The sequence below is a fragment of the Barbus barbus genome (genome assembly GCF_936440315.1).
Source record: "Barbus barbus genome assembly, chromosome: 17".
In the NCBI taxonomy this organism is placed as follows: domain Eukaryota; kingdom Metazoa; phylum Chordata; class Actinopteri; order Cypriniformes; family Cyprinidae; genus Barbus; species Barbus barbus.
This window is the reverse complement of record NC_136745.1, coordinates 29,583,019-29,595,645: the sequence shown is the minus strand read 5'-3', so window position 1 is coordinate 29,595,645 and position 12,627 is coordinate 29,583,019. Positions and strand designations below refer to the sequence as shown.

Below are 12,627 nucleotides of genomic sequence, written 5' to 3'. Positions count from 1 at the left end.
CGATCCGAAGCTCGCATCGGTTTTATGGGGTTTGTGCATCAAATATGGATAAACGATGTGCCTGGGGTACTTGTACACTGATTCCAGGTATCCTGAGAGGATGGGCAATATAATTTATTTTATTACATTTCCTGAATCCAAACAAAACAGAGCAAAATGTCCATAAGTATTCAACCCCAATCCAAATGAAGACAAAAACGTTCATTTTCTGGTTGTCATACACTCATTAAGTTACAATTTTCATCTGCTCAAGCAGAACATTACTGTTATATTGTGCTTTAGCAAGGTATCTCTGGCTAAAACTAGCTAATGTTAAAGTTAGTGAGTCCATGCTAATGTACAAACCTAAATAGCGGACTGTTCTCGCGTCTTGTACAGTGTAGGTCAAAACGACATAAACAAAGGTCTACATTTCAGTGCCTCTCCATATTAAACTGGTTAAATGTACATTAATTTAATCATACCCTGCGATACATGAACAGTGTTGATCCTGCATGTTGTGATGACCGACCGTAATATGAGACTTCTCCCGCTTGCATTGTGATCTGTAAACCCTCGCTTCGAGTTACACACCGTATTTATTTTTAAATATATTTTATAAATCCCTCCATGGAATTACCGAACTAAACCGGACGCGCGGAGCACTCGCTCATGGAGTCAGAGATAATGATAAAGGAGAAACCGGTGTTCTTAATTACCGCTCAGAGCCGTGACAAATGAGGGAGGCAACGAGAACGCAAAATGAATCAAGTATTTATTTACAAAAATATAGTTTACAACTCATAATATGTAAATGTACAAACGACACTATGGGAAAGTAAAATAAAGACTAGGTTAACGCAAGATAATAATCACAATCCAACATAACAAACAGGCCTGCAGAACATAAATCCCAAAGCAAACAAATAATCACAACAGAACAGCCCAACACAACGAAAAACCAAAGAGGATAACAGAGGTCCGAAACCCTTTTAAACTTCTCTGCAGGGGTTTCACATGATGATTACCCCCAAGTTCCTCCCACAGCTGGCTAAAGCAGAACAGGCCTAGTTTAGTGAAACTATACTACATAAAACATATCTGAACAAAAGCTGAATGAGATGCAGAGTCACTCTCTGCCAGCAGGTGGCGCTTATGAACAGCAATGATACAGTGTTTACCGCTATAAACAAAGCACAGCTACGCTTATGAAACTACTTTAATATGCATCGTTCAGAGGCAAGATGAAAAGAAAATGCCATCTAAACTTTACTAAGTTCCCCTCAGAGATACATTCATATAAACTCCTACTCCAACCGTATCGCGATTTGTTTAGTATCTCAACCTATTTGAATCGTCACATATTTGAATCAATTTTCATCGTTACATCCCTAATGAATGCGTCGCGATTCTTTCTCGAGTCAATTCTGACTGCATTCAGAGTGGAGCGCCATCTGCTGTTAAAATCTAAGCTCAATTCCACAGAGAATAGCGATGCATTCGGAAGATCTCAGGATCGATCCATGAATCGATTCCGCATCGATTTATCGTCGCAGACCTAATGAAGACTAATGGCTGTGCTATGCTGAGACATGTTGTGGTTGAATTAAAAAAAAGCTGAATTAATGTTGTTAACCTGCTGATCTGAAGGCTTGCACTTGGATGTTGGAATATAAAAGTTATTTTTTTTAATTAAGTAATATATTTCTTTATTTTTACGAAAGTAGCATTTTTAACCATTTGTAGGGCTAGAAATGAGTTTCCTTTTCTTACCCCCTTTTTTAAACCCAAACACAAAACTGTATGGTTTAGATTAACATGAGATGGCACTTTTTGATTCATCTATTTTTTTATTATTATTAATGTTTTGGTTATAAACAGAATGATCTTCTTGATGTTGTTGGGAGTATCGACCTCTCTAAGAAGACAGTGAGAAGAATCAGAATCAACTTTGTATTTGCACTGATCTACAATCTTGTGGGGATTCCCATTGCTGCAGGTGAGAACAACTAAACCAAATAAGATAAAAATATTAAATTATAGCAGTATTACTGGCACTTTCCACAAACAGGGTACAGAATAGAGCCTTAAATGCTTAAGAAATGAAGTCAACAAATGGTGAGAGAAAAGACTGTGCATTTTCTAAAAACCTTCAGAAAATATTGGTCATGTTGAACTAAATAATAAATTAGCTATTATATTTTCTATTCATCCAAATTGTTCGAAAGTTTGGGGTCAGTAAGGTTTTTAATTGTCTCTTCTGCTCACCAAGGCTGCATTAATTTGATCAAAAATACAGTAAAAATTTTAAATAACTGATTTCTATGTGGATATATCGTAAAATATAATATATTCCAGTGATGTGCAGCTGTATTTCCAGCATCATTACTCCAGTCTTCAGTGTCACATGATCTTCAGAAATCATAATAATATACTGATTTACTGCTCAACAAACATTTCTGATTATTATCAATGCTAAAACTTTATTTTGAATTTTTTGATGAATAGAAAGTTCAAAGGAACAGCATTTATTTGGAAAAAAAAAAAGAGAATTGTTACATTATAAAAGTCTTTACTGTCACTTTTGATCTATTTAATGCATCCTTGCCAAAATAAAAAGTCTGACGGAATTAATTTTCCTCCAATGTTTTAGTTCTTTTCCCAATAGAATAAAATGTCAACGCAAACACTATTGTACAAGTTTTAATGTGTAGCTACTTTTCTTAGAAGGTCAGTATTATGTTGGATAATAATTTATCAGTTAGGTCTCACAGCAAAAAGCACAGGATTTATGCATCTAATGCTTTAAAAAGTATTCGAACACTAGTCTGAACTGTATTATTGCTGGAGTGTCATTATTGGATGGTGTTGTGTGCAGGTGTGTTTATGCCGGTGGGTTTGGTGCTGCAGCCCTGGATGGGCTCTGCTGCGATGGCTGCCTCCTCCGTGTCTGTAGTGCTGTCCTCCCTGCTACTCAAATGGTAAACCTCTCTGATCTTCACACAGTTCGATTTAATAATTCATTTTTACAGGCGTTGTTATTTTGGGCTCAGCAAGCTTTTTAAGCGTTTCCTTTAGGTGTTTTAAGATGATCGAAAGATAACTTGACTAGGCCTGGGCAATAAAACAGTATCGGTATTTATTGACACAATCCCTGCTTAGCAGAGATGTCCGTATGCACAAAGGCACAGATCCCTAACTATCAGAATCAGAATGAGCTTTATTGGCCAGGTATGTTTACACATACGAGGAATTTGTTATAGTGACAGAAGCTCTACAGTGCAACAGAAAGACAGTAACAGGAGGACACAGATAATAAAAGAATAATATACAAATAGGCAATGTACAAAATAGCAATAGCACCGGCGCAAGTGGAATGCAAAAAACATGGTGACATTCATTTTTATGTAAATATAATGGGCAATATATTGCATCACCAAAAATTATTGAGGTCATGTACATATATTGTGTGATGAGTCGATATATTGATTATTGCGACAGGTCGTGATCATTTTTAGCTATATCGCCCAGCCCTAAACTTGACCCTCGTTTTCCGTTTCTGCAGCTACACTAAACCCAGCGCTGAGAAACTGGAGAGACGACTGGGCGAGGTGAGAAGACATGGCAGCCTGTCGGATGTCAGCGTTCACATCGGCATGGGAGAGCTGCGCCGGCCCTCGCCCAAACTCAGCCTGCTCGACCGCTTCGTCAACTACAGCCGGGCCTCCATCAACTCGCTGCGCTCCGACAAGCACTCGATGAACAGCATGGCCCTCAGCGAGCCCGACAAGCACTCTCTGCTGGTGGGAGACGCTCACTACGTGGAGGAGATGGTCTGAGCTTTACCTCAGTGCCTGTAGACGAGGGGCGTCCCGATTCAGTCGCCTCAGGAGAGGTTTGTCACTGTGATGCTGCATGGGTCAGCTTACACAGCTTTGGCAGTCCGGCCATTCGTATCACTAAAGGCTTTCAGAGGCTCTCCGTTTACATACGTCTCACATTTACATTCTTGCTGGCCAATTTAAAGGGATAGTACACCCAAAAATGACAATTCTGTCATTTAATCACACTCAAGTTGTACCTGTATGAGTTTAGCCACAAAACATTTTGCATATGTTTGTAACCAAACTGTTGCTAAATTCTATGAAAAAATAATATGGAACCAACATTATTCAAGATATCTTCTGTTGTGTTCTGCAGAAGAAACTCATAGTGGTGAATAAATAACAGGATTGTCATTTTTGGGTGCACTGGCCCTTTAAGGATGACAATCTAGCTAAGAAAATCAACTGCAAAAAAATAAATATTTTTTTTATTTTTGTGAAAACAGCAATTTAAAAGTGATCGATTGTGTTTTATGATCATGGTTAAGTGAATATTTATTACATCTTTTATTTATGGTATATTATATACTTTTTTGTGGGACATGAAGGAAAGTGAAGATTTATTTTAAAGGTGAACAAATGAACTCTACGTTTTCATATTCCTCAAGTGCTAAGATGCAGTACATTCCAAAGAAATCATCGATCTGCTGTCTGAGAAGGATCAGGTCGTTTGTGATGTTAGTAATCAAGAAAACGCTAAACCATGTCTTTTAAGATATTCATTTTATCGTTCAGCAACACTCGAGCTGCCTTTGCCATATTTAAATGTGCATTAGCTCATCAACTTTAAGCTTTTAAGTGTAGTTTTTTATCTTCATTTGATTTGAAAACCCAGTGTTTTGTGAGACTGAGCGTAGCACATTTCTATACAGCCGTTTGTGCATTAATGCCCTGAACAGATACATAAATATTCAACATGTCACAGCACGACCTGAATCAGGTTACTGAAATACATTCTAAGCTTTTGAAATATTATTTTGAAAATTAGCCAAAATGTGTATATAAAAAAATAACCCTAGAGGAAGTTTTGTTACTGTATTATTTAAGGTCAATTAAGCGATGCAGTCTTCAAACTAAACAAGTGCACTCGTTAGTAAGTAATGATTAATTGTTGCTTGTTTTTGCCAAAGTGGAATGACAATGTAAACATCCCGAAATTGTGATTTATGCACTTGATTGTTTTATTGTGATCTAGGACGATTCTTATTGTAGTTTTGCATCGTATTCTTTCAATAAACAGACAGTTTTCAATAAGACAACATGCATTAACTACTTTTTTTTGTGTTTTGTCTATTGTCAGCAGAGAGGCGTGAATCATAGATCAGATTCTTTCATTTTTTTCAGTTGGAAGATGGATCCATGGACGAATTAAAGGTTTATTTCACCCAAAAAAGAAAAATTCTGTCATTATTACTCACCCTTGTGTCGTTTTCTCACCCAGATGACCTTCTTTCATCTTCCGAACACAAATGAAGATCTCTTTGATGAAATCCGAGAGCTTTCCCTCCACAACTTATACATCGTTAAAGTACTCCATGTGACTTCAGTGGTTTAACCTCAATTTTATTTTATGAAAATATTGATCTGCATTGTGTGTTCAAATGAGAGAAAACTCATTTGTGCTCTGTTCATGTCACTGTAGAGGGACAGAGAGCTCTCAGATGTCATCAAAAATATCTTAATTTATGTTCCAAAGATGAACGAAGGTCTTACAGGAGTGGAATGACACAAACTAACAGGTTTTTTGGGGGTGAACTAACCCGGATCCAACAGGATGTCATATGATTCACTTGCATCTAGCCAAAAACTATTTTAGGCAGTACTATTAACACAGGTGAAGAAAGAGCTTTATGGCCAGGTATGGTTACTCTCACAAGGAATCAGAGGCTTCCACACAATCCACAGCACAAACAGAATGAAAGTGACAAGACACAGATCATAAAATAAGGGATAAACTATTTTAATGCACGACGTGGAGGCCAAGAATAGAGTTTTCTTTGTGAAGAAAGATATTGTATTATCTGAGAATAAAATGAACTTTTTGAGTATTTCAAATACAAAATACTGTCTCTCAAAGTATTTAATTACAAATAAAAAAAAATTTTGTCCAGCAAAATACAAAAGTACTTCAAATACATCTAATTAAAATACTGCCCATCTCTGGTACAGACAACTGTAGGTGCAGTGTGTAATACAGCTAGTAGTAGAAATGAGTATTTCAGTCCAAATTCAAAATAATGGAGCGAGTTGTTTCTCACAACCCCGTCGTCCTCAGACTCAATGCACAAGCGGGTTGCCAGATTGAGAACACAAAATAGAAACGAGTGCATTTGACAATGCAAGGCGACAAGCCTTATACTGTAATTTGAGCTGAGTTTTAATAATTTTTTTAGATGCATGCTGAAGCTTTCCAGGTCGGGTAGAATCTGCGATCTCTGATCCAGTTCGTTGCTTTCATGGCTGCAGTACTGGCAACCCGGGGTGTCCAAATCCTATTGGTTAAACTGCCAGTGGGCGGAGTCACACACACCAAAACAAAAACAGATATTCCGACACAGAACGCATTTTAAAGTAGAATAACTGGCTGTAGTGTTGTTTTTCAGAGAAACAAGTGTGTGAACTTAACATGTTTCCTAAATATCTGCAAACATAAAATGCTATTTTTATGCTTTAGTACAGTCAAAGATTACAGCACCTTTAAGTGTTTAGAGCTTGAGAGTCATTTATCCATGTATATGGAATTTCCTTGTTGATATCTTCAAATCAAACAAACACTTGTTAAACAATATATATGTGTTTAAAAGAGTTTGATGAAACGGAAGCTGAAGATGCTGCATGGTTTGCAGTGTTGGGGGAAGCTGTAGCGGATGACCTCCTCTCTCCGTCAGACTCTTTATGGCTCCAGAGGAAGCTTAAGCATACTGCCGGATCTGTGATGCTGGTCTGCTGCTGCTCATCCTCTTCATCTGACAAGCAGACAAGGATATACAGCGGTGGCCAAAATGATTTAACACTATTTCCAGCAGCTAAAAATGGTTTTAAGTCAGTTATTTCTATCTCTTGCTGTAGTGTGTCAGTAGGAAATATCAGTTTACATTTCCAAACATTCATTTAGCCATTAATTGTAATAATCCAGTGAGATTGTTGTTTGATCTGATCATTATCCAGTCTGTCTGGAATGACTTGAAGAAACAGAACAATGAAAAATCAAATGTCTCAGTTTGTTCTGTTTCTTCAAGTCATTCCAGACAGACTGGATGATGATCAGATCAAACAACAATCTCACTGGATTATTACAATTAATGGCTAAATGAATGTTTGGAAATGTAAACTGATGTTTCCTACTGACACACTACAGCAAAAGATACAAATAACTGACTTAAAACCATTATTAGCTGCTGGAAATACTACTGTTCTCATCATTTTAGCCACCGCTGTAAGAAAGTTCTCATGGTAGGGCTCAAATGACTGAATTTGTTGAATAATAGTTGAAACCATTCTCTGCTCCTAGTTCATCTTACCTTGTTATCGAGCAGAATGTCAAACTCGTCTGTGATTCTCCTCAGTTTTCTGCCGTATTTCACAGCAGCGTTTGGAGGAGCAGAGATAAGACGAGGCCTCCAAGGCTGATCAGCTTTCCTGAAAGTAATGACTGCATCCATCGACTGGACCCTCTGCCTCACCCATTGATCGTCTGTACAATAATAACACCTGGTTACACTGATCACTCATTTTGAAGCACAACTGAAACACTAAAGCTGTTTCTGACTGAAAAAAGTTGCATTAAGGGCAGAAAACCTACTATTACGTAATGAAACATAATTGCACTTTTACATGCTATAAAACATAAAAGTTGACATGTTTGAAAAAAGAAAAAGATATGATCTTAGGCCTACCGGGCACAGCGAGGAGCTGCTTTTTCTGTTTTGAATCTGAATCGTCCCGGTCTTTGGGTGTCTCTGAGTGTGTCAGCTTGTCCACCATAACGCTATAAAATGATAAATTCAGTTATTAATCTCTTTTCTACTTTGTCAATTTAAGTGTAGTTTCATGTTGAGAAACTGAAGGCAAACATTAGCTACCTTCTCGATCCCCAACCATGAAAGTCGCCGGCCATTCAAGCGGTTTCCAGGAGGTGCTTGAAAGACGATTTCACACTCTTAAACCTATAAAACAAAAATTTGATTCAAATAATTAAAATCAATTAGGCTAATATCATTGCAACAAATCAGAAACATGATATTTGCTACATGACAAACGTGCCGTGTCACATGACCAGAGCAGTTTATTTTCTGTGTGCACCATGAGAAGATGATGGCTGCATCAAAGCTCCAAAACAAAAGATTTTTTGGTATGTTATCTTTAAGGTGTCTATAGCATTAATATATGATTTCACAATTATTAAGTTTGAGTAAACATGTTGATGGCAACAATAGTGAGCGGTGGGATGATAATACAGTGCATACACTATACATATAAAACTAATCACAGTTGTTAGTGGAGGCTGTGCTAAAATGATGCAATGACAAACTTACAGTGAATACTTCAAATGTTTCAATTAAGCTACAATATTTATGTTGTAATGCTGCTAGCACTACTATAACAATTTTATGATATGTTACAATAAAGTAATACTTTTGAAATATGTTGATTTTTTTTTTTTTTTGTCTTTTATCTCCTGTCAGTGTTGTAAAAGGGTTTTTATGCATAATACTAACCCCAGAATGTGATTAAACACAGTTTTTAAAAGCTGGGCTGAGGTATATAACAATTTTGATGGCTGCAGAAAAAATGTTAATTCACTATACACATTAAAACACTATTTTTCACACACTTTTCCAATAAATAAATAATAGGCTTATAATAACTATTATTATTGATTATTTTAAAGGGTTACTAATGACACATCATTTGGATATTTTCATGTCTGGGGAAAAAAATAGGGATTAAACGGGTTAATTATCTGACCCAGTATAACAAAACCATGTCTGTATTACTAATTAATATTTACGAGGCACCACGTAGGATTTAAATCAAACTTCGCTTATCAATACATACATAAAACACGTGCATATACACCTATAAATTACTCACATATACATGTATACTTTTGGATGTTCAAAATACACTCACCTAAAGGATTATTAGGAACACCTGTTCAATTTCTCATTAATGCAATTATCTAATCAACCAATCACATGGCAGTTGCTTCAATGCATTTAGGGGTGTGGTTCTGGTCAAGACAATCTCCTGAACTCCAAACTGAATGTCAGAATGGGAAAGAAAGGCGATTTAAGCAATTTTGAGCGTGGCATGGTTGTTGGTGCCAGACGGGCCGGTCTGAGTATTTCACAATCTGCTCAGTTACTGGGATTTTCACGCACAACCATTTCTAGGGTTTACAAAGAATGGTGTGAAAAGGGAAAAACATCCAGTATGCGGCAGTCCTGTGGGCAAAAATGCCTTGTTGATGCTAGAGGTCAGAGGAGAATGGACCGACTGATTCAAGCTGATAGAAGAGCAACTTTGACTGAAATAACCACTCGTTACAACCGAGGTATGCAGCAAAGCATTTGTGAAGCCACAACACGCACAACCTTGAGGCGGATGGGCTACAACAGCAGAAGACCCCACCGGGTACCACTCATCTCCACTACAAATAGGAAAAAGAGGCTACAATTTGCACGAGCTCACCAAAATTGGACGGTTGAAGACTGGAAAAATGTTGCCTGGTCTGATGAGTCTCGATTTCTGTTGAGACATTCAGATGGTAGAGTCAGAATTTGGCGTAAACAGAATGAGAACATGGATCCATCATGCCTTGTTACCACTGTGCAGGCTGGTGGTGGTGGTGTAATGGTGTGGGGGATGTTTTCTTGGCACACTTTAGGCCCCTTAGTGCCAATTGGGCATCGTTTAAATGCCACGGCCTACCTGAGCATTGTTTCTGACCATGTCCATCCCTTTATGACCACCATGTACCCATCCTCTGATGGCTACTTCCAGCAGGATAATGCACCATGTCACAAAGCTCGAATCATTTCAAATTGGTTTCTTGAACATGACAATGAGTTCACTGTACTAAAATGGCCCCCACAGTCACCAGATCTCAACCCAATAGAGCATCTTTGGGATGTGGTGGAACGATGATAGGTGTGTATGCATGGATCAAGTTCATATGCATATGCGAGTGTTTATAGGTGTGTATGCATGGATCAAGTTTATATGTATATGCGAGTGTTTATAGGTGTGTATGCATGGATCAAGTTCATATGCATATGCGAGTGTTTATAGGTGTGTATGCATGGATCAAGTTTATATGTATATGCGAGTGTTTATAGGTGTGTATGCATGGATCAAGTTCATATGCATATGCGAGTGTTTATAGGTGTGTATGCATGGGTCAAGTTTATATGTATATGCGAGTGTTTATAGGTGTGTATGCATGGATCAAGTTCATATGCATATGCGAGTGTTTATAGGTGTGTATGCATGGATCAAGTTTATATGCATATGCGAGTGTTTATAGGTGTGTATGCATGGATCAAGTTCATATGCATATGCGAGTGTTTATAGGTGTGTATGCATGGGTCAAGTTTATATGTATATGCGAGTGTTTATAGGTGTGTATGCATGGATCAAGTTTATATGCATATGCGAGTGTTTATAGGTGTGTATGCATGGATCAAGTTCATATGCATATGCGAGTGTTTATAGGTGTGTATGCATGGATCAAGTTTATATGCATATGCGAGTGTTTATAGGTGTGTATGCATGGATCAAGTTTATATGCATATGCGAGTGTTTATAGGTGTGTATGCATGGATCAAGTTCATATGCATATGCGAGTGTTTATAGGTGTGTATGCATGGGTCAAGTTTATATGGATATGCGAGTGTTTATAGGTGTGTATGCATGGGTCAAGTTGATATGTATATGCGAGTGTTTATAGGTGTGTATGCATGGATCAAGTTTATATGTATATGCGAGTGTTTATAGGTGTGTATGCATGGATCAAGTTCATATGTATATGCGAGTGTTTATAGGTGTGTATGCATGAATCAAGTTCATATGTATATGCGAGTGTTTATAGGTGTGTATGCATGGATCAAGTTCATATGTATATGCGAGTGTTTATAGGTGTGTATGCATGGGTCAAGTTTATATGCATATGCGAGTGTTTATAGGTGTGTATGCATGGATCAAGTTTATATGCATATGCGAGTGTTTATAGGTGTGTATGCATGGGTCAAGTTTATATGTATATGCGAGTGTTTATAGGTGTGTATGCATGGATCAAGTTCATATGCATATGCGAGTGTTTATAGGTGTGTATGCATGGGTCAAGTTTATATGCATATGCGAGTGTTTATAGGTGTGTAAAGTTCATATGCATATGCGAGTGTTTATAGGTGTGTATGCATGGATCAAGTTTATATGCATATGCGAGTGTTTATAGGTGTGTATGCATGGATCAAGTTTATATGTATGTGCGTGTGTTTATAGGTGTGTATGCATGGATCAAGTTCATATGCATATGCGAGTGTTTATAGGTGTGTATGCATGGATCAAGTTCATATGCATATGCGAGTGTTTATAGGTGTGTATGCATGGATCAAGTTCATATGCATATGCGAGTGTTTATAGGTGTGTATGCATGGGTCAAGTTTATATGCATATGCGAGTGTTTATAGGTGTGTATGCATGGATCAAGTTCATATGCATATGCGAGTGTTTATAGGTGTGTATGCATGGATCAAGTTTATATGCATATGCGAGTGTTTATAGGTGTGTATGCATGGATCAAGTTTATATGTATGTGCGTGTGTTGTTGTGGGTGTATATGCATGGATCGTGTTTGTATGTATTAGCGAGTGTCTATAGGTGTATGCATGCGTCAAGTTTATATGTATAAGCAAGTTATTCACAAGTATATATGCATTCATTACTAACATAATATGTATTGGTATGGATTTCATATTAGTGTGCACGTGTATTTCATATATTTTGAACATCCAAGTATACATGTATATATGAGTAATTTATAGGTGTATATGCACGTGTTTTATTGATAAGCGAAGTTTGATTTAAATCCTACCTGGCGCCTCGTTACATCCTCAAGGGCAGGCCACAAAAATAGCGATGCCAACACTGCCAAAATACACGAACTTAGCCTACATACCAGTCCAAGCAAGCACGTTATTAAGTTATATTCTCTGATCTGAGGATTTCAGAGACATAACCTGATGCAATCGCACTATAACAATAAACTTATAAGCGTAGTTAACGATTTAGCAATGCCTTATCTGAGTGATAATGAAGTGATCTTACCTTCAAATGTGCTGGTGTTCAATAATACCGAATATTAAATTCAGATTTCCGCGGTTGTTGGACGCAGTATTTGTTTTCTAGGCCAGTTACTTTAGACACTGACCCCAAAACATGCTCCTCTCAGCGACCAATCAGAAAACTGCTTTCACTTTCAGGTTTTCAACGTCATAATCCCGCAGGACTCTCTTTAGAGTCAATTTATGGGATTTTAGACCAAATTTTATTTTTTCTAAATTAGGTGGTTTAATTTGTTTTTGCTTTTGTGTAATTACAATCCTGAAAAAAATCCTTCCAAACTTTCTTATTTTCACAAACAATGTCACAAACAATACAATCTTGTAAATCTTTATATTTAATCTTGGATAAAACCTTGAATATTTTAATGTGGCCTTTAATTTACAAACATAATGTTCCCCTGCATAGTTATTTTATA

The 12,627-nt window shown here is 37.2% G+C and overlaps 2 protein-coding genes across 3 annotated transcripts in view; one reads left to right on the top strand and one right to left on the bottom strand.

The window, feature by feature from the left end:
- Positions 1–5,250, top strand: part of LOC306883508 (copper-transporting ATPase 1-like) — a 38,600-nt gene extending 33,350 nt beyond the window's left edge. The window contains exons 21-23 of the mRNA XM_079438809.1: positions 1,861–1,978; positions 2,858–2,960; positions 3,545–5,250. Coding sequence (XP_079294935.1) covers positions 1,861–1,978; positions 2,858–2,960; positions 3,545–3,818 — 495 coding nt within the window. The 3' untranslated portion in view covers positions 3,819–5,250. The remainder of the gene's footprint in view (positions 1–1,860; positions 1,979–2,857; positions 2,961–3,544) is intronic.
- On the bottom strand, positions 5,112–12,337 carry LOC306883509 (uncharacterized protein). 2 transcript variants are annotated; one of them, XM_079438811.1, is made up of 6 exons: positions 12,195–12,316; positions 9,558–9,614; positions 7,946–8,029; positions 7,760–7,851; positions 7,385–7,557; positions 5,801–6,829 (listed from the first exon to the last, which is right to left on the bottom strand). In XM_079438811.1, the coding sequence occupies exons 3-6, from the start codon at positions 7,978–7,980 to the stop codon at positions 6,776–6,778; spliced, it is 354 nt and encodes a 117-aa protein (XP_079294937.1). In that variant the 5' UTR covers positions 7,981–8,029; positions 9,558–9,614; positions 12,195–12,316; the 3' UTR covers positions 5,801–6,775. The 2 variants fall into 2 exon arrangements, with proteins under 2 accessions (XP_079294936.1, XP_079294937.1); XM_079438810.1 differs by lacking the exon at positions 9,558–9,614 and having other exon boundaries at positions 5,112–6,829; positions 12,195–12,337.
- Between the last annotated feature and the right edge of the window lie 290 nt (positions 12,338–12,627).

Coding starts and splice junctions, on each gene's coding strand:
- LOC306883509 (XM_079438810.1), bottom strand. CDS start 7,980: ATGGCCGGCGACTTTCATGGTTGGGGATCGAGAAG. Junction 7,852..7,945: donor CATGGTTGGGGATCGAGAAG/GTAGCTAATGTT, acceptor ATCATTTTATAG/CGTTATGGTGGACAAGCTGA. Junction 7,558..7,759: donor GCAGCTCCTCGCTGTGCCCG/GTAGGCCTAAGA, acceptor ATTATTGTACAG/ACGATCAATGGGTGAGGCAG.